The sequence below is a fragment of the Poecilia reticulata genome, chromosome 14 (genome assembly GCF_904066995.2).
Source record: "Poecilia reticulata chromosome 14, P_reticulata-male-v2, whole genome shotgun sequence".
Taxonomy (NCBI): Eukaryota; Metazoa; Chordata; class Actinopteri; order Cyprinodontiformes; family Poeciliidae; genus Poecilia; species Poecilia reticulata.
This window is the reverse complement of record NC_088843.1, coordinates 6,384,737-6,408,498: the sequence shown is the minus strand read 5'-3', so window position 1 is coordinate 6,408,498 and position 23,762 is coordinate 6,384,737. Positions and strand designations below refer to the sequence as shown.

Sequence of the window (23,762 nt, the reverse complement as noted above, 5' to 3'; positions counted from 1 at the left end):
TGCAGGGAGTTAAAATCAAATGTCGCTTTTAATTTGTTTTATGCCAACATTTTAAAAGAAGAACATCCTCATTAGCCAAAAATGGGTGCAAGACTGGAATAGAAAATACAATAAAAAGCTGAAACTAAAACATTTTATTATATAACCTGAATGTATTTAAAACCAGACATTTAGCCATAAGTAATTACAGATCAGCCATTAAGACAAACACGGATAAAGTAAATCAGAACATAATGGCAAAAAAAGCTAGCAAAAATAAATGGATAAAAAAATTCTGATAAACCATGATAAACTTCTGCTATGAAACTGGTTCAACAGATTCAAATGATTCGACTAAGAATGGAGAGAAAATGCATTACACATGTTGGTGAGAACGCCGGGTTGCAAAATGAATGTACCTGCAATTGTGTTTAGAAACATGAGGTACTCAAAGTTGGAGATCTCTCTCCTCTGCCAGCGCTGCGTCATGTTCGACGACTTGAAGAGCTGACGTGGGGTCGCCAAGGAGATACGCCTGAGATGTAAATGCAAACAAACACGGGATTTTTATTTTCAGTCCTTTTCTTATCCTAAAATGATAAGTCAAACAACACGCGTTTCCCACCTGGCTTGTGGAAGTCCATAACTCGTTCCCACCCCGACCCGAGGGAGGCTGTAGACGACCCTTTTGACTGTGGCCTGGTCAGGAAAGTTAAACATCACAGATGCTGGAAAGAAGCAGAGAAAACATGACCAACATATCAGGAGTATTTAGTACAAATTATGTACTTTCTGAAAAACTAATCATAAACTAATAGGTGGTATACAGATAAATCCAAAAGAAATTACCTCAAGCTATAAGCATATTGAAACTATTTAGATATTTAGTTCAAGTCAAGATTTTATTAAAAAACAGCTAAAAGTCAAACCAAAAATGAATCGTAACTTTATTTTCAGAAACGTCTTCAGTCTCTCCTACACTGCGGTTTGGGAAATTAAATTAATACTTTGGGTTTTATATAAAGGATCAAAGGGATCTGAACTGTTTATATTTAAAAGCAGACCTAATTGATATGCTGTTACTAATGATTTCATAAAAAGCATGTTAAAAAGAAGCTTACTCTGTGGTAAAATCATTGCAAACTCACTTCTGTTGGCCATAAAGACCTCCAGGCCTGTGTTCTGCAGCAGGTAGCGTCTGGAGAAGACGGCTCGGATCTCACTGAACATCCATTTCCCGTGCAAACCCTCTGAGTAAGCCAGCACCTGTTGAGGATGGACGTCATTATAGCACACAGGAAACGGCTCGTCTTTCCTTTTTCTATTGTCTATCTGCACCTTGATGAGGGGGGGGGGGAATTGCTTTCTCTTACTTTAGCATCCATCTTCTTGAAAGTAGGATCCTCTTCATCAACTTCAAAGTAGATCTCTGTAGTGGTGATGGAGAGAGTGCCTCGAGCCACCACCACAGGGGCTACCAGCTGAGCAGGAGTACTCAGAACCACAGGGCCTGCAGGAGCATGGGGCAATATTAAATTATCTATTCATAGCCCTGACAGGAAGGAGGTCTATAGGAGCATCAAAGACATGGAAACATCAGAAGCATTTCGAACAGGCTAGGATTGATTTTTGATCTGCATTTTCCACTTTGTTTGCACCATCTGGTGTTAAAAGCATCAAGAGTTGATCTGCATCAGAATCAGATTTAGTAACTTCTGATTAAATCATAATAGCTCAGGTGAATCAGCTGGGTGGTTAGTGCAGCTGAACAAAAAACAACAACTTAAAGGTCCAACTTGCCTTTGGAGGTAAAAAGTCGAGGACGGAAACGAACTAAAAACGAGAGTCATATACAGTTTACTGCTCAGCATGAAGGCGTGACTCCTGTGTTTTTTTGTGTGTCTTCGTGCGTCTCCACCTTACCAGCGAGGTTATCGATCTCTTTCTCCTGCAGCAGACTGACGGCGTCATCGTCTCCCTCCAGCATCAGCTCCGCCTCTGGATTCTGGGTGACCACCGACTGACTGCGGAAGTTCTTCTTCGACTTAGCACCCCCTTCCTCCTCATCCTCCTCTGTGCCTGTGTTACACAGTCAGTGAGAAGCTGCACAAAGCTGACACCGGACACAGTTATTTATTTATTTTTTTTTTTTTTAACAATAGCGCAAAAATACTGACCGTACTCATCCAGAGCTTTTAGTGAAATGTCGGCATGTGTGGATCCAAAGGCATTCCTCACAAATCTTCTCCTCCTCCTGAGATCGTCCTCCCAGTAGTCCAAGCGCCAGAAGTCATGTAATTGGCTGAAGAAATGGGAGGGAAATGATGCTTTGAATATTTTTTCTAGTGGATAACAATCAAAGTGTGAATTCTAGGACATTTAAGAGATTAAAGTTTGAGATGAAGCCTTGTCTCAGGAGGCCTTTCCAACTTTACAAACACAGGAAGCTAACTTTTAAGTGATAAAATCTCACAAATGGACTGAATGAAGAGATAAGGAAAAATATAGACTTAATGCATTTAAAAGACAAACAGTAAAAACCAAAGCACGGTGGATGCAACATTAAATTTTGTTGGTTTATCTGAGCAAACAGAAGTAAAATGCAGTTTGGAATATACATAATTAAAGGGCTTTAATGAAAATGTGAAAGAAAGAGGTTGTACACAAAAGACGGAAATTGAGGTTAAAACTCAGACAGGCACGGGTAACTCAGCTTCTTATCAGTGAATGGGCCAGTGTAAACGCTTACAACACTCTTCAGTGTGGATGTTCCAGAGTGAAGAAGACTCAGTTTTCAGTGTCATTTAGGTGTTGAAAAATAAATAGGGCAAAACAGAGACAGTGGAAGAAGATTCTAGAAAGAAAACTACTTTCTACAGAGGGATGTCAGCTGGACAAATCCTAACCACTCTACTGTAATAAACTGCTTTTTATCTTCTGAAGAACTGGTTTGTTCACTGTTTTGTATTCAATACTGGACTGGGCCCTTTTTAGACTTTGACATTTTCCACTCACCTCTGTGACATTGTCCCCCAGGCTCCGTGCTTATTGGTCAGGATGTTGAGGATCTTCTGTTTCAGCTGGTTGGCAGTCACATGGTCTCTGTGCTTGGCAGCACTGATGAGGTGGTCACACATTTTCTCCTCCTCTCTGCGGTCCGCAGCATACTGAGCACAGTTAGACTGAGCAGAGGGAATAAGAGTTAAGCAAGGACCACTGGATGCAACTTAATGCATGGATGGTGTACATTGACTTTTTGATAATATTTATTATGAACTTAGAAAAAAAAATACAAAATTCCTACTTTGGTTCAGTAGAAGAAAAAACAGAAAACAAGAGATAAAATGAATGAGCACTGCAGTGCTTTATAACAGGAGATGGAGAGTCCCTGTTTACCTCAAACTCAGCGTGTTTGTGGACATCCTCGGCCCGCTGTCTGTTCAGGATGAACTCTGCTTCATTGGCAACACGCACAATGTGATCCTTCATGGCATGGCACAAGAGTCTGGAAAAAGAGTTCAGATGAGAGGTGCATAAATATTGGTAAACAAAAAAAAATCTTTCAGTTTCTTTGATCGAAATTGTCAGCAGAGCTAATAGCTGTGGCACTGCTGCATTCATTTCTAGGCTGTACATTTTAAATGTTAAATTATGCAAAACAAAGGTTTGTTTATTTTGGGACTTCTCACACATCTCTACCAGAGGAGGCAATACACATTAGGGTGACTGTAAATGGATGGGTGACCTTTAAGCTCATTGGATTACCTTCCCTCGTTGATGAGCTCGATGAAGGCCAGTCCAGCATTCTTCTGAATGGAGTTCTGCCACTCCTGCAAGTGGAAGAAAAACAACATTAATATCTGCAAAGATCTTTTTAAAGCAGAAAATACAGTGCCTTAAAAAATAAGTATATGGTTTCTTATAAATATTTGGATATTTTTAGCGCATATTTTTGATTATGAAAGAGTTTTAATGGTTTTTACCAGTTATGTAATTGCGATTTCAATCAAAACCAACTGGGCCATATATGGAAAAAAAAAAAAAAACACTATAGCTAACTAATTTTGTTCTCTAATTTCACTCATAACGCCCAGGCCTGATTACTGTCAGATGTGTAGAATTAAAAAAATTTAAAAAAATGACTTAAACAGAACCGCTCTGACAAAATGAAGCAATAAATCATGTCCAAAGAGTGACAAAATGGCAAAAAAAAGAGAGAAGAGGGACAAATTATGTTTGCATTAAATCTATAACTGTACATTTACTTTTTGAGAATGTTTTTTTACACTTAATGGAACGAAAAATTGCTCATTTATACACCAATGTTTTAAAAATTTGTTGTGGGGTTTTATATAATCAAACAGAACTCTAGTAAGCTTTCACTAAAAGAAACAGACCGCTTGACTTGTTTAATCAATAACACATTAGCAATGTAAAATGAAAAAACAAACATTTTCATAGCTCTAAAAACATCACTACAATCACAACCATAAATTGCACCATTTTCCATTTCTTTCGCATATGGGAGGGGAAACTTTTCAAAGGATTTAGCACTGCTGCTGAAAGCCTGAAAACTATCAGCGCTCCATTAGCTCCACTGGCTCTTAAGGCCATCTCCAGTTACACCCCCAGCATCTAGGGGATCGATTTCTGGGCTCGAGTTTGCTCTCCGCGGCCCTCTAATGGCAGACGAGGCGGGAGTCAGGGGTAATACTATACATGCTGACGAGATGCCTCCCAGAAGACAAAAAGGACAGGGAGTGGTGGGATGAGAGGGTAGAAGATGAAAACAGTTGCTACCGAAAACACTGAGGCCAGGAAAGCAGAAGAGCCTGGAAGTGTGACTGACGATGGGAAGAAGGAGAGAAGAGAGCAGAGATGGAGTGGCTGAGCTCAGGAGAAAGACCAAGAGGAAACAACTTGAGCATTACTCCAAGAAGAAGAGCTCTTCTGAAGACGAATCGAAATAAACAGACTTGAAGATGTGAGACAGACTTCAAGTCTTAAAGAAACCGGGTCGCCCAGCTCTGTAATGGTGAGTTTCATTCTGTCTTTTGATCATCAAGTACATAAAAAGAACCACTGGGTTTTAATGCATGAGGACAAAAGAACCAGAAATCCTCCTTCATCAGTCAAGATCTGATATTTGAATGATTGTCTTTTTGTGTTTTAAGATTAGGAACATGCAGTTTTCTTTCTTTGCAAGCATGCATGTCAGATAAAGTCATATTACATCTGCAATGAATATATTCCATCATTAACCTCAGTTTATGGATACTTTTACCTTCTTAAATCATCATAACAGACCAAAAATCAAACATTCAAAATTACTACAAATGAGAAAAATGCGACAAAATGAAGTTTTATGGTTTAACCAAGTGGATTGTATAGAGTGTCAGAACATTAGAAAAACATTAAAAAGTATTTTTTTATCCAAAAGTGACCCTTATAGATTCACTACACACAGAGTGACATGAGCCAAGTCCATCCATCCATCCATTCATCCATTTTATTAACACCCTTGTCCCTTAGTGGGGTCGGGAGGGATGCTGGTGCCTATCTCCGGGCAAGAGGCGGGGTCACCCTGGACAGGTCGCCAGTCTGTCGCAGGGCAATATGAGCCAAGTCTGTTAGTTTTTAATAAAAATTAGTTTTCTCAGGAGATTTGATTATTACAGAAGACCAATAAAAACAATGAAGCTTGCTGACCATGTTCTGTACATTAAAGTTCATAATTGGTCAGAGCTGCTTTTACATAAATTATCGAATGCCATGTGACATGGCATGGAGATTAGGAACATGCGGTTTTCAGTCTGAGTAAATGCAAAGGGCTGTTCGAAAACGAAATCAGCATCTCCATAAAATTTGCAATTCTGTGTGCAATAAAAATGTAATTATCGCTTTTTAACATTTTAAATACTGCAATAAAATGATGTAATAAACCTATTAATAGAGATTATCCTGAATGAGAATAAGGTTGAAAGGTCACCAACCTGAGAACAGAGCAGCATTACAAGCTCCACCACAGATGTGCTCGACTTCATGCACACCAGACCTGCAGAACACACAAACACCACAGTCAGGAGGAGACTTTCTTCTCCTCATCTGACAAACACATTTTCCCAAAACACAAAAAATATCATAGAAGAGTTAGCAGTTTGGGTTGCTATACAGTCACCATAGCTTAATTTACAAGAGGCATGCCACAGGGAAGACAAAAAGCAGAGAGATTCAGGAAGGAAAGAAGAGGAGGAGGAAGAAGAGAGAAAATTGAGAAAAAGGAACACAGAGACAGTGAATTACAAAACAGGAAGCAGGTGGGCAGACTGAGGACACATTTAGGACAACCTACAATTCAAGTTATGCTAAATATAATCTGATCTAAAAACATATACATCTCTGTCTAGCTGAGTTCATACAGTGCAAAGTAGTGACTTCATACCTGCTTGACGAATGAGTGAAGCAGATCAAAGACGCTCATTCACTCTGTGTCACACACGCACACACACACAGACCGGGACACTTGGTGTTTCTTACACTCAAACATGGCGTGAGGGACAGTGAATGAGGAGACTCCACAGAGAGGGACGCCAGTTAGAGAAAAAGGAGCCGTGTACAGCACCTGTACCTTCTATGAGCAGTTCCTGCCCATGGCTACCCAGCAGCGTCCTGGACAGGAAGGGAGCGAAGTCCACAAATATCTCCCTTAGCAACGGGGCCACTTTCTCCAGAGCGCGCTCCAACTTAGTGGTGATGCTGCAGAGGAGAACAGGGCGAGAAAGAAAGATGAAGGAACAAAAGAAGTGAGAAGGTCGCACGTGACACACGAGAGCTTAAAATATGTGGGAGTTACAAACAGATGTAAAATACATGCATGACAGAAATGAGCAGGGAAATGGGAGGACAAGAGAAAAACCGGGAGTGTAAACCGGACATGGACGACGCAAAAGGTCAGAATCAAACATGATGATGGTGTGGGATTTGGTGGCAAGGCGGCTGTGTTACTGTTGGGAAAGTGCTGCAGTTAAACAGCTAATCATTGAGCAAATGAACTTAAAAATGGACGAAGCAGCTTTACTATATCGCACTCGAGTGTTGAAAACTGTATTGTGTGTTTTCTTGTAGTATAAATGCTTGGTTCCTGCATTGAGAATTTTTCATGTACAGAAAAAGTTTGGTGAAATATGGGAGCACTGAAAATACTTGTGATCCACTTCCTCATTGTGCTTTACAAGATTTGTTATTTCTCGAGTAAATGAGCAAAATATTTTTCATAATTAAGCTAAGGCAGGTGTTCAATCAACCGATGTCACAGTATTTGTAGAAACTGCCCATTTTAAGGGATCTCCATTTCAACTATATCAATTTGGATGTCTTTTTTTTTTTTTACTTAATGCATATTTTCTCAAATTTTGCCAGAAGTGGGCCAAAAATTGTTGTCATAACTGTATGCATATATCTGAGCCTATCAGCATAATGTTGGCTCCCTGTGTGATTTAAAATAAATTGTACGAAAATCGAACAATTTCACAAAAGAAAAGAAAAAGGTACAAATAATAGTTTACTAAACGGTGGATGAAAAGTTCTGCCGAGTATTGTAAATATTAAGTTATCCTAGCTGGTTATATTTTCACATTTTTTGTGGCTATTGTTGATATTAGAAGAACAATTTGGAGCAAGAGGCCACAGAGGACAACGTTAGAGCAGAAATGTATTTTCCCCTGCTGTTCTTCTTCTAGTTCAGATCTGGAAAACAAACAATAAAAAAAAAATTTAATAAATAGAAAAATAAATAAAACAAGAGTTTGGTCAGAAATTGATACATGATGTGGAGATGAAGAGAATTTTTGTTCCCTCAAAGCGAGAGCCTTAAGATACTGACTGTTGATGACTACCCTATAGAACCCCACATAATATAAAATCCAACCTGCAGATATCATGTTGTGACAACGGACAGGTGAAAAATTTAGATTAGACAAAAAAACAAATCACCAGATTTTTGAGGGGCTTCCATGTTTGAAAAAAAAAAAAAAAAAAAAAGCAAAAAAGTAAACAAACAAAACAAACTCAAACATAAATCTGTACTAGAAATAGCAATGTTTGTTACTATGGAAACACTTGTGACCTAGGTCTCTGACAAAGGAATAAAGTGAAACCCAGGTCTGATCTAGACTTTGGGCTGAGTGTGTGAAGACAACCATGCAGTAAGGGACAGACTTAAATGTGGTGCAGTAAATGCGAACAGTATGAGTTGTTGGCCTTCAAACAAAAGTGATGCCATCATCTTGCTGAAGCAAAGATGTCCGTCTTTTGTTACATGGCATACAGAGAACATTTAGTAATAGCTGGCCAGAGCAGAAAGGGTGTGGTGGAGGGTGTGGCAGAAGGGGGGGGGGAACAGGACGGGTGTCTCCTTGCCTAAAACACTGTCCTGCATCTCGGGGGGCTGCCTGGAAGCCTGCCAGAGAGCTAAAAGACTTGAGCTCAGGGGGCGTCTGACCGCTGCGCAGCGCACACTGCGCCACCTCACAATAGGCACTGGAATACAAACCACACATAAAAAACACACATGCAGACATGCACACTGATTAAGGATCACACGTACACACCTCACACACTCCTGTGTCTGCTAATAATTGAAGTACAAACTTCTACAAATCACTTCCTCTCAAAAATCATTTCCTGGTTAGTAAAAACGTATTCAGACTTTAGAGACGTCAACAGTGTTTTTACCAAGACAAAACAAAGGTTGATGTTAATGAAAGTTTCATTTACATGTTCTCTGGAAGACATTAAGAGTGGTGAGCTCAAGTTTGTAGAAATACATTGCTTTGGAAAACTATTTATACCCCTTGAACTGTTTGATATTTTGTAACATTTTGCCAAAAACTGCCTTTTATTTGGATTTTATGAGTCATGGAAAATGAACATCTGCACCAGGCTCGAGTGTTTTTCAGCCTCCAACAGGTTTTCAGAAACTCTCAGCAGGTGCTCAGCCACAGCTAAAGAAAAGGATTCCCACATAAAGATGCTGGTCATTGTGGGGACGCCGTTTTCAGTGTGACCATCCATTTTCTGCCACATGTAGGTTTTCATGTAGGCCAGAAAATCAGATTTTGCTCCTTCTTCCACATGTTTGTTGCGTTTCCAGATGAGTTGAGAGAACCTTCAAACAGGCCTTCTACGGCTCCTCCATCGTCTTCTTGTTCCAGACAGCCCAGTTTTCTGGAAAACATTTCTAGTTGTCCTGTCTCTATATTACCCCAGAATTATTCGGGATTGGTTGAGTGCGTCTCTCATTAAAGCCATTTGTTCATTAACGTTCTCTGATAAATTTCTGAAACCTTCACAGAAGATCTGGATTTATAATGAGATGAACAACACAGGTGTTTAGTTTACTATTATTTACTACTTAGATGGTTTCTTTAAGCAATTCAAGTTCAAGGGGTATGAATGTTTTCTGCACACTGCAATCAATTGTGTTTTCCTTATCTACAGAGCAGAGCAAGCTAAGACACTGAAACACAGTCATCATGTCGAGGCTGAAGAGCAGCATACAGCGTTGACTAAGTGGGATGCGTCAGTGGTACGTGTGCATGACAGCTTAAAATAAGTATGGTGAGAGGAATATTAATCTTAATCGATATGCAGCCTGGGAGCCAGGCGAGCTCATGTTTCACTTCCTCTGGCTGGATGCATCTGGCCCTCCTCCTAATGAGCTCAGTCTGTGTGTGTGTGTGTGTGTGTGTGTGTGTGTGTGTAGATGCGTGCGTGTGTGTGTGTGTGTGTGTGTGTCTGTTGCAACTGCAGCCATTTTTTTTCCACATCGAGGAGGTTTAATACCAAAGCTCGATCTTATCAGATGAGATTAATGAAATCCCTGTCATTTGTTCATATTTTCCAATATTTCTCTCTTGTCGATGTGTGCTCAGAGGCAAGTGCTCCGAATTTGCTCGTAAAAATAGCTCTTGCTTCGGCTAAGAATTAGATGCAGCGTTTAAATAAACTGACTGCAGATCTGAGAAATTTGCTCCCGAAGCTTTTTGCGAGCTTGTAGCCACATTCCTGAAGCTCCCAGGTCTTCCAGACAATAAGTGCATCATCTAACCTCTCTGTGAGCTGTAAGAACTCTCCGAGAAGGATGAAGGGGCGGGAGTGAGGTGGAAATATGATAACGACACACTTGAAGCCAGACGCATTAACGTGAGAACGAAAACCAAAGAGGAAAGAAAAAAAAACTGAAAAAAAGAGGAAGGAAATCAAACGGCTGGAAAGCTTTTACGATGGCGTTTACACACACCTCATGTTCTCCATAGTGTCTTCTGGCATCGGGGCCACTGTCTGCACTGCTGGCAGATTCTTACTAGTTGCACCGTTAACGAATGATGACGAGGAGGAAGAGGATGAGGAGGCAGAGTCTGCGGCACCTGGGTGGTGGAGGGGGGGAGAGACGGGGGAGGGCAAAGAGGTTAAGAGGAAGAGTGGTGAAAAATAAGACGACCATCCCAGATATGAAACATTTATATCACCAGTCAGAGGCAAATAAATTCAATTTGGATGTTATTTCTCCAGACAAGCTGCTGCACCTCTTCTGGTAATGGTTTGTGAAAATAGCTTTGCAATCAATATAAAGAATCCAGTGCAGGGAGCATCTCCCTCCCACCCCCACCCAGCCTCTTCCATTATGGATGCATAATACAGCAGTGTATCTCTGACAGGCCGGCAGGGATGTGAATACTAATCTATTTCCCTACAATGGATCTGCTGAGTGTGATGCTGCATCTGTTTCTACAAGGAGCAAAGAAAAAGTAAATAAGAGCAAAACGTGGAAGAGCGCTGGTGACAGCCTGAGGGGAGTTTGCTTACTTGCATTAAATAGCTTGTGTTTTTTATCTCTATTCTCAAACTGTACTCATCTGGTTTCTGTGACGCTGAAACTATTTCTAAAACGGAGTTGCTGATTCAGCTTCTTTCTATTCAGTTTTTTTCTTTTTTCCTCCGGCAGGCAAAGTGTGGAAGTAAAAGTACAAGGAGTTTTGAGACAACACAATCAATTCAGACCTGACATGCTGAGGAAAAGTCATTCAACAAAAAAAAATAAATTATATATATATAAAAATCTGCATCAGGGTTAGACATGCATCCATTAAATTCTGCCTGTCCTATAGTTATTTTCAACTTTTCTTTGAAGTCTCAGGGGCCAATTCCTCATATTTTGTAATGTTTTAACAAACATTACAAAATATGAGGAACAAATGAGAAAAGAAAGTGTGCAAGTGGAAATTGAAATAATTGCAACATTTTTTTTTACATCAAAGCACATTCTCAATCTTTCTTTAATCTGATCACGTTGTTGTATTTATAGATTAAAATAGCAGGAATTTTTAGTTATTGCATCTTGTAGAGATCTGTGTTTTCCTTGTCCAACAAGCCAAAAACAGAAAATAATAAATTGAAGTTCTTTACTTTCGCAATAAACAATGACATGTCAACTATCTTTTATGTACTTTTGTTCCAGCCCCCTGGAGTCAAGCAGGTTTTGTTGCCACGGACCGAGTCTCCCTCCACATATCCAACATTTTTTCTCTCACCTGTAGTGTTGATCATGCTCTTGGGTGTTGCTGTTGCAGCGGCAAAAATGTTGGGTGTGCTGCCAGGAGTGGCTGATCCACTGGTGGTGGGTGTGCCCACCGTGTTGACAGACAGGCTGCCGGGTGGGGGCTTTTTCACTGGAACAACAACACTCCTGTGAAAAGATGAGACGCAAACGATTAGGCAAAGTGGCACTTGAGACGTTCCAGCTGAGATTTGTTGTGAAATTGCGCCTTATAAATAAACTGAACTGATGTGAAACACTGACTCTGTAGTGCCTGCAGTGTTAAAATGAAGTGACAGGTGATTTTGGTCCCCACTGAGGTCACCATGGCATCTGATGCAGGCAGCATAGCAACAGGGAGAGCAGGTATCTAACACTTTGAAGTCAATCAATAAATAAAATATAATAAACAAAAGTTTATTTTACAAATGTTTCTAAATATAAAGACTCAGAAAACGTTCCCTTTGTTTTTGTATAAAACAATTTTCTACAATACAGATCTGAACAACATTTTCAGGTTTGGGGTGTAGGATTAGAATATTGGACAAAAACACAGAATTAGTCAATTAATAAACAAATAAATAAGCAAAAATATTTTAATGTTTATTAATAAATTTCTCCATTATATACTTAAAAGAAGAGAAGTTGAATCTTAATGGGGCTTCATGATTGAATAAGCAATATTTTACAAAGATTTGGGTTTGCAACTTAGACCTCAAACATAAGAAAATATAGTAAAAACCTTGAAATAATCTAATCTTTTATAGCAGACTGTACAAAATATTAACAGTGGAGATACCAATAATTGCAGCATTGGGGATTTTACAAAAGCAGTTATTTTAAAAAGTATATTTTTTCCTCATATTTAATAAATGTACTCAAATAAGATGTTGGACTTTTCAAAAATAAAAAAAAGAGAAAAAAATGGGGTGTTACTTGTAATATTTTGTGAATATATTATATCCATTCACATATTTTTAGACTAAAACAAAAACCTCCCAAGTCGTAGCAATTTTTAATCTTTAGTCACTTTTCAGAAAAACACTGAAAAACGAGTCTTATCTAAACAAAACACGGACGAGACTAAACTATCATTTAGCACTCTTTAAATAGTTAAACTGATAAAGTTAAAATCATGTTCTTAGATTTTTATGTATTTATTTGAGTTACAATAAAACAAAAAAATACTGCTAAGTAAAACTTTTTTCACATATTAAACAAAACATCCGGATCCAGTTCTACTATTAGAACAGTGGTCTATATCAACATTGACTGCAATAATTGATCAGCTGATGGGTGTGTTCAGCTCAATGCTAACAAGTCAATATCTTTCTCTGCAGACCCCGCCGTGAATATGGCTGACCTGTCGAAGGAGTGGAACTGCATGGGCAGCATGGGATGCGTCTTCAGAGCGGGGTCCGGGTGGTAGGGCGTCGGCCCGGACTCCTGACCCAACTCGGTGCCATCAATGGGAGCCGCCACCAAGCTCTTCAGGATTTCCTGCGTTTCAGGGAGAAAAACAAATCTGGTGAATAGAGAATCGTTACATTCTGGTTTAAGTGTGAGTGTTTCACAGAGAAAAATGAATATACGACGAAGGAAGGTTTAAACTTTGAATGTCCGGCTGGAGAAATTCACAGGGTCAAACACAGGGTTAGAGTATTTGCCGTATTCAGACTCAGATACATTTCAGGCAGCATTCTAAAAGATTTGGACAATATTTTTAATGCATCAATTGTAACTGCATAATTGATGAAAGCTAAAAAAATAACTAAACCATATCTAAAAATGCCTCACTGTAAATAGTGGTTCTTTTCCTGGAATGCTGTTTTTGGTTTATGCTAAACATGCCTTGTATCGTGGTGTTCACATATTTTAATTTAAGATTCCTTTGTCCAAAATCCAATATTCTAGAAGTCCTGGTCTTTTGTCTACATTGGTGTAAACTTTATTCTGACCTTCATGTATTTCTTAGAGTTCACTAGAAATTAAAAGTTTCTAATTAAACTGATTTCTTGTGAAATATGTCCAAACATGTCCCACAGGTTTTCGTAGGTTGCCCTAATTTTTTTTAAGAAGCTCACCTTAACATTGATGCCTTTGTTTGTTTGGCTGATGCTAGAGATGGACGAAGGTGGCGCTTGGCTCGAGTTCGGAGTGGATCTGGGATCGTGTGGAGAATCCAGAAGGCTCTCCTGCGACCTCCGGACGTCAGACGACAGACTGCACAGCAGATCTGTCCCTCCCCCTCCCCCTCCACCGTTGTCTCGGTCTCGGTCTCTGTCTGTCTCTCTCCCCACCAGGCCCAAGCCAAGCCCACCGAGGCCCACCTCGGAGCCGTTCAGGGACCCAGCCACGTGTCCTTCTTCTCCAATGCCGGAATCAGTGTGGGGGAGGCCTGCCAGAGGAGAGTCATCTACCGGGGTAGGGGTCTGCTTGTCGCGGTCAGAAAAGGCCGTGGACGGGTGCTCTGTTACGATGAGAAAGAAAGAAGGAACATTTTATTTTGTTTATTTAACATGCACTTATATATATGGCCAAATATAAGCGTTGTTTAAATTCAGATGCCAAAAGAAATCTAAGGATATAGGGTTATTTCTTTTTCTGTGCCGATTTCCTCCCTTCTGTTTTATTTGAAATTTTTATCTCCCTGTTAAACTATTTTTGCTTTGCTGCAGTCTGTATTTTCTCCACTCCAGGGTAAAATTGATGAGTCATTGACAAGTTGCTGTATAATATAAATGGTCCTGAACCAGAAGAAAAAGGAAAGAAAAAATCACCAGTACTGGTTGGGGAGTTTATCTCATGGCGGATGCTTCTCCCCGACAAGCTGGTGGACCGGCCGATCTCTCTCTGCGGTTCCAGAATATCTCGGTACTTTGACACCATGAGAACTGAGATGAAGTATACGACTGCCAGTGCCAAAAACTGAGCCTGCTTACTGTCATCCTGCAATAAAACAACACAAACATAAAAAAGAAAAAAAAGACCATTATATTGCAAGCACAGTGGGATTTGTTTTCTTAGTGTTACAACACAAATAAATTCACCAACAGGCATGCTCACCACATCTCTGAAGACTACAGCTCGTAGACGATTGATGTCCACGTCCTGAAGGAGTCTGTCTGGATCCTGCTACAAATATAAGTCATGAAATTGTTGGGTCATTGGATGTTAGTGTGCTAGCTTTTAAGTGCGACAGGATCTGAATGTCATGAATGTGTGTTTGGTACCTTGCTGGCAGTGGAGGCACTGTGGAGGCTGTCCTGTGACTTGCTGCTGGTTAATGAAGACTTGCAACTTCGATCCCTTTGTCTTTGTCTGCACTCCAGGCAGTTTCTGACGGCCACGCAACACACTGAAGGGAACATGGAGGAAACAGGAATTTTCAGAATCAGTGAGGTGTTTAAGATGAAGTCTGAAAAAGCACAAAGAAATCAGAAGCTATCTAAAGGGGAATGGTTTTCTCCACGTCCGCAAGAGAGCAAGACGTAAAGCAGATAACAGAAAGGCTGAAAGTATTTCAGGAAAGTTGCTCCGTTTTTAGCTTTTGAAAACCTCTGTTTGCTATATAATGTAATGGATTTTGAAATGTTTAGAGATCTCAGAGAAATAGAAAGGATCTATATTCTCTAGGAAGCCATTTCAGATGTGTTAACTGTCCTACTATCACATGTTAAATGTAGTTTTAAATCTGAACTCTGTCAACTTTTGATTTAAAATATTAGCAAACCCTGATTTTACAGTGACTGCTCGCTCTCATGGGATGATGTTGCCTCTAATACTAATATAAATAAAACATGATCAACACAGGGAGGTCAAGACTTTTTAAAATATTGTTCTTATGTCATAATCATATCCTCCTTGAAGAGACACTAGAATCAGTAAAAATCAGTATTGGAAGCTTAAAGCTACAGAAAAAAACGTTTCACTTAATAAAGTCGTATTCAAAATAAGATTTAAAGCAGAAATGCACTGCTCCGAATTTTGCGACCAATTTCCAATCTATTTTTCTTGTATAGCTTTGACCTTGCAATGCCCATTTGCATCGGTTTCTCTTTAAGAACTAAAGCATAAGTGCATAACCCAACTTTTTTTTCTTCCCTTCCTGCCATGAGCTCATTTTACTTATAGATACGAGGAGGAGAGGCGACATCATAATGTGTGTGGGAGAGGTATTACTCTAAAACAGGCCTTTACTATTTTAAAGCAAGTCATTTTTGCAGAGTTTCCATTTTAACACCTTTAGCCCACCGTACACTACTGAAACATCAGCTTCTGTGGGTTTTCGCCCTCTAATATATATCCTTACGCTAACTCTGAGCTTTCCAGCAGGTTGCCAACATTTCCCCATCCAGTACGTTCAGAGGAACTTTGTTATACTCTGTTTACCCTTCTTGTCACCTGCTCAAGTCTCACCCCATCTTGCTCTTTTCACAGTGTGAAGCCACCACAAACTTGTGTCGACACGTTTTAAATAGATCCTCATAAATCTGTGCTTTCTTTGGCTTTATAAAACACCTCAATGATTCTGAAACTAGCTAAGACTTTTTCAGCAAGAAACAACTTCCACACAAAAGAGTGTGCTCACATATGGTAAGTAAATAATCACAAAACGTTGACAAAGCTGAAAATCAACACAGTTTAGTCAATTTAATTTTTTTTCTGTATCTCTTATAAAAATGTTTTTGCTTTAGTTTCAAAGTTAACTTATAAAACTGGAAATATTTACAGCACTACTGATCCTAAACATGGCTAACTAAGCAAGCCATAAAGCTGTAATGATGACGTCTACAGCCATAACCATGAGTTCAGAGGTTTTGATTCTGATCAATACTGAATATGTTAGAGCAGCACACACCGAGGCGGAGACACTGCCTCATTAGCCCTCCAGACGACATGTTCTTCTCTGCTTCGATCTCACTGAAGTTCAGCGAGCTGGCAAACACCAGAACGTCCACCATGGCCATCAGACGAGACAGAAAAGTGACCGCCGTCTCTGAAGACATGCCCTGTGTCGCCTCTATGTTCTCCAACTCCGTCTGGATTGGGGAGAGGAAACAAAAACGAACACATTGGAGAGTCAATAATAGTGAATATTGTGGCTGTAAGCACAGTGAGAAGGAAGCTCTCTCTGCAGATGAGGAGAGACGGTGAAATCATCTTTTTTTTTTTTTTTTTCCTTTTTATAAAGAATTCGCCTTTGGGAAAGCTGGGCCTTGGATCAGCATGACTAAATCAGTCATGGCTGTTTGTAGCAACAAACAGGAAGAGCAACCTTCAGGGTCATGCTGAGAAATCAAGATGATGAAATCTGGCAACATAAAGTGCTCTCCACAATACACAGGAAATGCAGCCTGATGACACACAGGTGATGGTAACAATAGCTTTGTGACAGCAGCAGTGTGGTTGTAGTCAACATTGTCGCTTGAGTTGACCTTGTTCTGTGACCTCTAAGCTGGTTCTGTTTTAATCCCAAAGCAGTTATACTGTGATATACAAATACCTATAACCTAATGACAGCACCAAGTGTTTAAAGCAAGCGTTTGCTTTGCGTGTTTCACTGCTTCTGTAAGCAGAGAGCGCAGATCTGTGGGGACTCAACAAAGTGCAAGCATCTGGAGGCTCATCAGAGCACAGACAGCTGAGGAGTAACAGTGACACAGAGTGAGGACAGAAGTGCTTTGGTTGGTGCTCTTAGTTCCTCTGGTGATGATGAGAGTCTCAGGCTCGGTACGCACCTCTCCCCCTGCGCCTCCTCCCCCAGGAATGGGGGTCACCTCCTCTCCCTTCGACCCCCTCTGGGGTCCGGCTCCTCCTGCCTTCTTTGGTGTTGATACAAACGGGACATTCTTAGCAAAAGCAAGTCTCGAGGAGGGTCTAAAACACTCTTGTTCTCTCTCTCTTATAGAAAATACACTCTAGTCCGGGTCAGAAGTTTACATACACATCATAAGCATTACAGTCATATTAGGCTTAAACTTTTAATAACTCATTTTAACCATTCTGTAAAAATTCCAGCTGATTTTGAAAATAAAACTTTGGTTCAAAAGTGGTTTTGTTTCTAAATTTTCAAAGTAATTTATGCGTACACCTCGACAATTCCTACATTCTTTCAGATCTTCACAATAAATAGCAAGTTTACTAAAGTATGTTGATGTGTGTTTGGGTTCATTTTCTACTTAAACACTAAGTTGTGTCTACATTTCAAGCGTCTACTTGATTTATCTTTGTTAAGGCAGAGGACCTAAAGGTTTTTGAAGCTTTATGTAAAGCTTTATGTTGATTCTACATCGCATAGGAAAAATCCACAATGCATTCAAACTTATGCACTCAATTCACACAAAAAAATTCTGCATGCTAAAGTGTTGTATTATAATCCAACTCCAGAAGAATAGCTTTTCAAATACACAATTAAAAGTCGAAAAATAATATGACATTTGTTTCAATGATGTGTTTATAAATGTCTGACCAGAATAATTTTCTAATTTGTTTGGAAAAAAAAATATATATATATATATATATATATCATTTATTCCTACTATTGTATTTCCCCCTTTTTCATTTTATAATCAAAAAAGTGTTTTGAAAGAAAAACGTAACGTCTGACCGCAACAAATAATCTAAATTGGAGATTTGATTAGCAGCACAGAAGCACAGCAGAATAAAACACCACGGATGTCTGACACGCATGGGTTAGTGTTGCTCACAATGATAACAAAACTAGAACAGAAAAATTAACAGAGTAGAAAAAGAGGAATAAACTGTAACTTACAGTGTTGGCACTACTCTTAGAACTCTGCGCATGCAAAACAGACAAAAACAGAGACAAAGAAAGACAAGAAAATACACAAAATACACGCAACACAGAGAGGAAACGAAAGATTAAAATATATAGATGGCAGAAAGGAAAAGTTATTTAAATTATAAATCAAATTGTTAATTCGAAGGATTAGAGCAAAGTTGAAATAAAGATCAAAACAATAAATGCATAAGTTACTAATGAGAAGAATCCATGTTTTTGAAGAGTTTAATTTTTTCATAAATACACATATTGTTAAACCAAACAGGATGTTTTACCAATACATTTAAACTTACATAATCCTTGCTCTTGAAGTGTTTTATTTCTTATAAACAAACAACCATAGAACCAAGGGAAAAGACACGTTTTTATTTTTTTTCACAAATTCAATGCACATTTAAGAGCTACAATTCTCAGTTCTACCACATGGGGGCAGAGAAGAGCCACTTACGGAGGGGGAGGTGGCGGCCGACAGGAGCGGGAGGATGCCTCCACAGGCAATGATGATGTTGTCCACCATCTGAGAAATGAGGTGGATGGTGTTGTGGACGAAGATGATGTTTTCATTGCTGTTCACGAAATCCATCACTGACTTGGTGGAGTGGCTGAAATAAAAACAGGAGAATAAGGAAAGTTAACTTGGTGACACAACTGGGGAAAACGTGCAGCTGACCTAATTTTATGCAGCAGACACACACAGCTCACGTGGCCCCACTCACCTCCTCCACACGTGCACGTCCGTCTCCAGCGCAAACAGCAGGTCGGTGAGCAGCCTCTGGTGCATCGGGGACCATTTGAATTCTGGGATCCGGAACATGGTGGTGCGTGGGCCGGGGCTGAACTGACGCCGCTGCTCTTCTGTCATGGGCATTCCCCGGAAGCCCAGGTCGACGCGCAGGTCCCGCTCCAGCTGGGCTGCGGTGCGGCCGTGCAGGGCCTGCAAGGTAGAGGACGACTGAAAGGTTAACACTGCGTTCGTCCTTTAGGTTAGTCACAATTACAGTTCACTTAAAGAATCAAAGCTAAACAGGGGAGTATCTGCTGTTATTTCATAACATGAGTTTCATTTTTTCAGTTCAGGTCAATCAAACTGAGCGGTAAAGGGAAGCTGGTTTGCAAAAACTGGCTCAATTCCTTTTCAAATGTCCAAACATATCAAACAGTGTTTGGGCAGTTTAAATTTTCATTAACTGATCAATTGCATTTGACCCAGACTATTACCCTCAGATGAGAAAAAAGTCTAGCTCTGCTGCAGTCTATATACAATTCTGACAATGTGTAGATTAGAGAAAATCCACAATTAACTGAAACCTGTGCACCCAATTCTACTTGTTTTTTTTTAATTTATTGAAATATAATCATATAATCATTTTCCTTAATGATTATACTTGAAGGGCTTACGTGAATCATTAAGAGCTCACAATTATACAATGAGTGGATGTAAACTTCAGGCCAGCTGTGTTTGTATTGTAGTTTCACAGAATCATTAGGGATTCTGAGAGCAAAGCAGGTAATTATGCACCTTGAGAGTTCATACTCACCTGGGTGGTAGCTGTAGTTTGGATCTTTTTTATGTCTTTGTCTTTCCCATCATCTGACCTCTCTGTATCAGAAGTGGTACTGGCTGTGTCTCCCCCGGTCTTCAACCCCGCAGTCTCTCCCTCTGGCCCAGATGCTCCCTCCCCCTCTGGGAATTCTGGTCTAGTCGCTCCCTGGAGCTGGTTCTGGCTCTCGGCTTCAGCAATAGAGCTGATGTCAGCCAGAGGACTCTGGATCTTGAATGGTCCATCCTCAGGGAGTTCCCCAGGGGCGTGGCTTTGGGTTTGTGTTAAATCTGAGTCGCAGCTGGTCATGTGGGCCAGCAAGCTGAGGTCATCACTGGCGCTGGTGGTGGAGTGAGCGGGGATGCTTCCTGATGGAGCAGGCTGGTCCGGACTAGGAAGAACAAGGGGATCTGTGGATGCCAGAGCTGGAAGCAGCTTCTCATCAACCTGGTGAAGATAAAATCCAAATTGGTAGCCAGAAGAGGAGGATGAAGCTACACAAAAACTATCTGAATTAATCAGGCAGAGCGATAATGAGATCCTACCTTGCTAAAGAGAAATCCATTGTTGCTTGGAACACTGTCTTTCTCATCAGCTAACGTGATGAGAGGACCCATGTTCCCATCATCCTCCATGCTGACTCTTGAAAGTCCCAGGCTGGTCCCGATTCCAACCCTTGAGCCTGCCGTGTCATCTTTGGGCACCAGATTCCCATTTAGGTTCGGAACAACAGAGCAGTAAGAACTGTCCAAGAGAGAATCCACTTCTACTAGAGGTCCGTTTTCTATTCCCACCCCGCCCCCACTGCCTCCCACACTTCCACTCAAGCCCTCTGGAGACAGGTCCAGGTCATCCAGCTTCACCTCAGTGGCTTCTACTTTTTCCGCTTTAATGTCCACCAGGAGGTCATGGACTTCCACTCTCACCCCTGGACCAGCACTCTGCTCCCCTGGCGTCAAAGCTTCACCGTTCGGCCGCTTCACTGAACCTTCAGCAAGAAGGTTGCGCGAGTCCCCGCCTGCTCCTTCGCCGTACTCTGCTTCGCTTTCAGGGGTCTGCGTCTGAGAGTTGTCATCTATCTCTAGATTCCCGTTAACGACGGGAGCCGGTGTGGCCGAGAGGCCGGAGATTGTGGAGACGGAGCCTTTCTTTCCCTTCTTCATGTTTTCCTCCTCCTGACGCTGGTACTCTTCATACATCTTAGCTAAGTACTCCTTATGGGCTTCATAGGTCACCTGTGACAGATGGTGGGATATAATTGGAAAGGCGATCAGAAGATGTGTACCGAGAGCAGCTTCCCTCCACATCCATACTCAAAAGGTAGTCCCAAGGGGGGCTATAGATCATCACAACCAGACAGCATGAACAAAACTGGGACTCCAGTCTCTAGAAGCATTAAGGCCAGAATCCATAAAATCAACTCAATTTTACATTGAGAACAGGGGAAGATCAAAAAAATAAAAATCTGTGACAGAATCCATGGTTTTTAAAGAATTATATATATTTTTTGTTTACTTAGGTTTTTTCTTTAGAAAGCATCTGTAAACACATAAGTGGCTATTTTTGCTAATAATATATTCCATACAGCCATATAATTCCATTCCATATAATAGGATATGAATCAGTTTTTGTCTCTAACGGGGTTGAGATGGCATTTACTTTAAAAAGGAGCTATGTCAGTAAACTAAATCTTGTTCAGTTCTGCACAAAACTATATTTTGTCAATAAAAAGACGCTGAAGATTTAAGTTTTGCAGTTTCCACTCGTACCTTAGAATGCGCAATGGAGAGAGTATCAACCCAGACCCTCCACCCTCCCCATTCGTATTTGATAGCATGGTAGAGAAGGATCCTGAAGATGTTGTACACCATTTCCGTTATCTTCTGTTCCTCTGGGTTCTTGGGGTTGATATATCCGAGGGAGAACATCCAGTCCTGCCACACCGAGCACTGCAACAGGCAGCTGATAAAAACGCAAAAAAAAAAGGTTACATGAGCTGCCAAGAGGCAAAAATAATCAGTTGTAAAATAAAATGATCAGTTATGAGAATAAATTCAAGAAACTGGTTTTGTTTTGGTTTTACCGTCGGTTTTCACGGCTGTTGCTGAAGAGTTTAATCATGTCGGAGAGGAAGAGTCTCCGGACTTCCATCAGCTCAGAACTGGGCGTGGAGTTCTTCAGCAGCGTAGCCACTACCTTCAGAATCACTGGAAGAAACAAGAAAGAGTCCAATATAAGGGAGCCAGGAAAACAAGAAACTGATGTGTGAGTGACATCAGTAAGTGGGAGATGGTAGCAGAGCTGATTTTCAATCCAGACTTTGTTTGTTTGCATTACCAAAAAGAAAAGAATGGCAGATGGAAGCCACAGAGGAGGGGTCCGTTACTTACTGGGGTTCTGGATCTTGACAGTAGAGTCTGGCTCAGGGTGGGGTTTGTGAACCACCTGGGTGCACACCTGCTCCGTCAGAATCTGCATTGACAGAAGTTTAGCGGATGCCATTTAAACAGCATACAAACCACTTCTGTCCCGGTTATGTAAATCTGTATGGAAATGTAGAGAAAGGAGACGCTGTCACAATTACCTACCTCATATAGCGTGTTGTAGGTGGTGATGGAAACCGTGTTGGTGTGCATCATCAGCCTTTCTCCCAGCAGTGTGAACAGACTGTGTGTGTGCATGATCTCCACCTTCCTCCTGCACAGCAACAGGAAAAAATATTGAATATTATTTAGGATCATTGTAATTATACCCAGCAGTGATTGTCACTGAGAAAACAAAATATTAGTAGGTTGTAAAATTTTGTCACGTCATTTTTAGCAGGATCAGAGAACAGCACTGACGTATTTTCTAACAAAAAGCTTTTGGACTGAATATATAAAATGAACGGTTTTAAAATTTTGACAATCTTCCAATGCAAGGAGATTGTGATATCATATCAAAGCATGGCATTTGAGATTTTATATTAAGGAAAATGCTAGAAGAATGGCAGAAAAAGAACATTTATTAAGCCAATGCTTGCCTTTTTCTAAAGCCAACAGCCACAAGGGGAAATTCATTTTCACCCCTTTTAACTGGGATGAAATTGACTTTCACCCCTTGTAAATTCCGATAAATTGCTTAAAATTCATTACAAAATTTAACAATTACGTAAAAAAAAACAAGGCATCTTAAATTGTCCTTACTGCCACTTTATTGGAAACTTTTTAATTTTTAAATTTTTTAGCTGTAGCAACAAATAAAAAGAATAGTATTGTTCGACATGAATAAAAATTTTATTTCCACACCAACAAGGTGCCTTTCACCAAGGTGTTAATTGAGACGGCGATTCAGATGTTGTTTATTAGCATAACAAATCAACTACATCTCCAGCTTGTCCAGCTTTTCTCATATTCCTTGAACACATTATGATATGCATGATGGGATTTGGATGCTGCAACAACAATTTAGGAAGCTAATTATTGTTGCATAAAAATATTTTAATGACCGTCCAGTTCACAGATAAATCCAAAAGATACCATTTAAGATTTTGTTGTTTTTCTCCCTGCCTGCCTGTAGAACTTACAATTTTAACTGTAACACTGCTTTACAGTGTCAATTTCCATTTAACCCACACCTCAAATAGTAAGAAGCATCTTGTATTCATTATTTTTTATTCAACAAAGCATCCTCGATATCTTGTACGACCGCAATAGTGTTGCTTTTTTTAGCCGTGCTGATGCAACACTGAATTTGGCTTAGGGGTGGCATGAAATGCTCTTAAATGCTGCAGAAGTATGCAAATAGCAATAAAATGTGTGGTGGGAGCAGATTTTAAGTAGGTGGGGGACTGATTATGTAG

General features: G+C 40.2%; 1 protein-coding gene and 1 long non-coding RNA gene across 24 annotated transcripts in view; one reads left to right on the top strand and one right to left on the bottom strand.

Moving 5' to 3' along the window:
• Positions 1 to 23,762, bottom strand: part of nbeaa (neurobeachin a) — a 108,716-nt gene that overhangs the window by 8,707 nt on the left and 76,247 nt on the right. For 2 of the 22 annotated variants that reach the window (XM_008427313.3, XM_008427310.3), the window contains exons 18-48: positions 22,510 to 22,618; positions 22,312 to 22,393; positions 22,005 to 22,128; positions 21,691 to 21,883; positions 20,467 to 21,156; positions 19,919 to 20,368; positions 19,097 to 19,314; positions 18,829 to 18,982; positions 18,351 to 18,374; positions 17,317 to 17,400; positions 16,437 to 16,617; positions 14,809 to 14,933; positions 14,642 to 14,710; positions 14,356 to 14,524; positions 13,660 to 14,045; positions 12,939 to 13,075; positions 11,571 to 11,725; positions 10,280 to 10,406; positions 8,398 to 8,517; positions 6,602 to 6,735; positions 5,973 to 6,034; positions 3,745 to 3,809; positions 3,376 to 3,484; positions 2,995 to 3,161; positions 2,157 to 2,281; positions 1,903 to 2,058; positions 1,780 to 1,812; positions 1,353 to 1,489; positions 1,128 to 1,245; positions 605 to 707; positions 399 to 514 (exon numbers count right to left, since the gene is read on the bottom strand). In XM_008427313.3, the coding sequence (XP_008425535.2) occupies positions 399 to 514; positions 605 to 707; positions 1,128 to 1,245; positions 1,353 to 1,489; positions 1,780 to 1,812; positions 1,903 to 2,058; positions 2,157 to 2,281; positions 2,995 to 3,161; positions 3,376 to 3,484; positions 3,745 to 3,809; positions 5,973 to 6,034; positions 6,602 to 6,735; positions 8,398 to 8,517; positions 10,280 to 10,406; positions 11,571 to 11,725; positions 12,939 to 13,075; positions 13,660 to 14,045; positions 14,356 to 14,524; positions 14,642 to 14,710; positions 14,809 to 14,933; positions 16,437 to 16,617; positions 17,317 to 17,400; positions 18,351 to 18,374; positions 18,829 to 18,982; positions 19,097 to 19,314; positions 19,919 to 20,368; positions 20,467 to 21,156; positions 21,691 to 21,883; positions 22,005 to 22,128; positions 22,312 to 22,393; positions 22,510 to 22,618 (4,922 nt within the window). The remainder of the gene's footprint in view (positions 1 to 398; positions 515 to 604; positions 708 to 1,127; positions 1,246 to 1,352; positions 1,490 to 1,779; positions 1,813 to 1,902; positions 2,059 to 2,156; positions 2,282 to 2,994; positions 3,162 to 3,375; positions 3,485 to 3,744; positions 3,810 to 5,972; positions 6,035 to 6,601; positions 6,736 to 8,397; positions 8,518 to 10,279; positions 10,407 to 11,570; positions 11,726 to 12,938; positions 13,076 to 13,659; positions 14,046 to 14,355; positions 14,525 to 14,641; positions 14,711 to 14,808; positions 14,934 to 16,436; positions 16,618 to 17,316; positions 17,401 to 18,350; positions 18,375 to 18,828; positions 18,983 to 19,096; positions 19,315 to 19,918; positions 20,369 to 20,466; positions 21,157 to 21,690; positions 21,884 to 22,004; positions 22,129 to 22,311; positions 22,394 to 22,509; positions 22,619 to 23,762) is intronic. The other 20 variants (XM_008427316.3, XM_008427314.3, XM_008427324.3 and 17 more) reach the window with 16 other exon arrangements.
• On the top strand, positions 4,391 to 16,762 carry LOC103475567 (uncharacterized). Of its 2 annotated transcripts, XR_001777267.2 has the most exons (4): positions 4,391 to 5,014; positions 9,478 to 9,565; positions 12,916 to 13,103; positions 13,698 to 16,762. It is a non-coding gene; the product is annotated as an uncharacterized LOC103475567 (long non-coding RNA). The 2 variants fall into 2 exon arrangements; XR_014091018.1 differs by lacking the exon at positions 9,478 to 9,565 and having other exon boundaries at positions 4,405 to 5,014.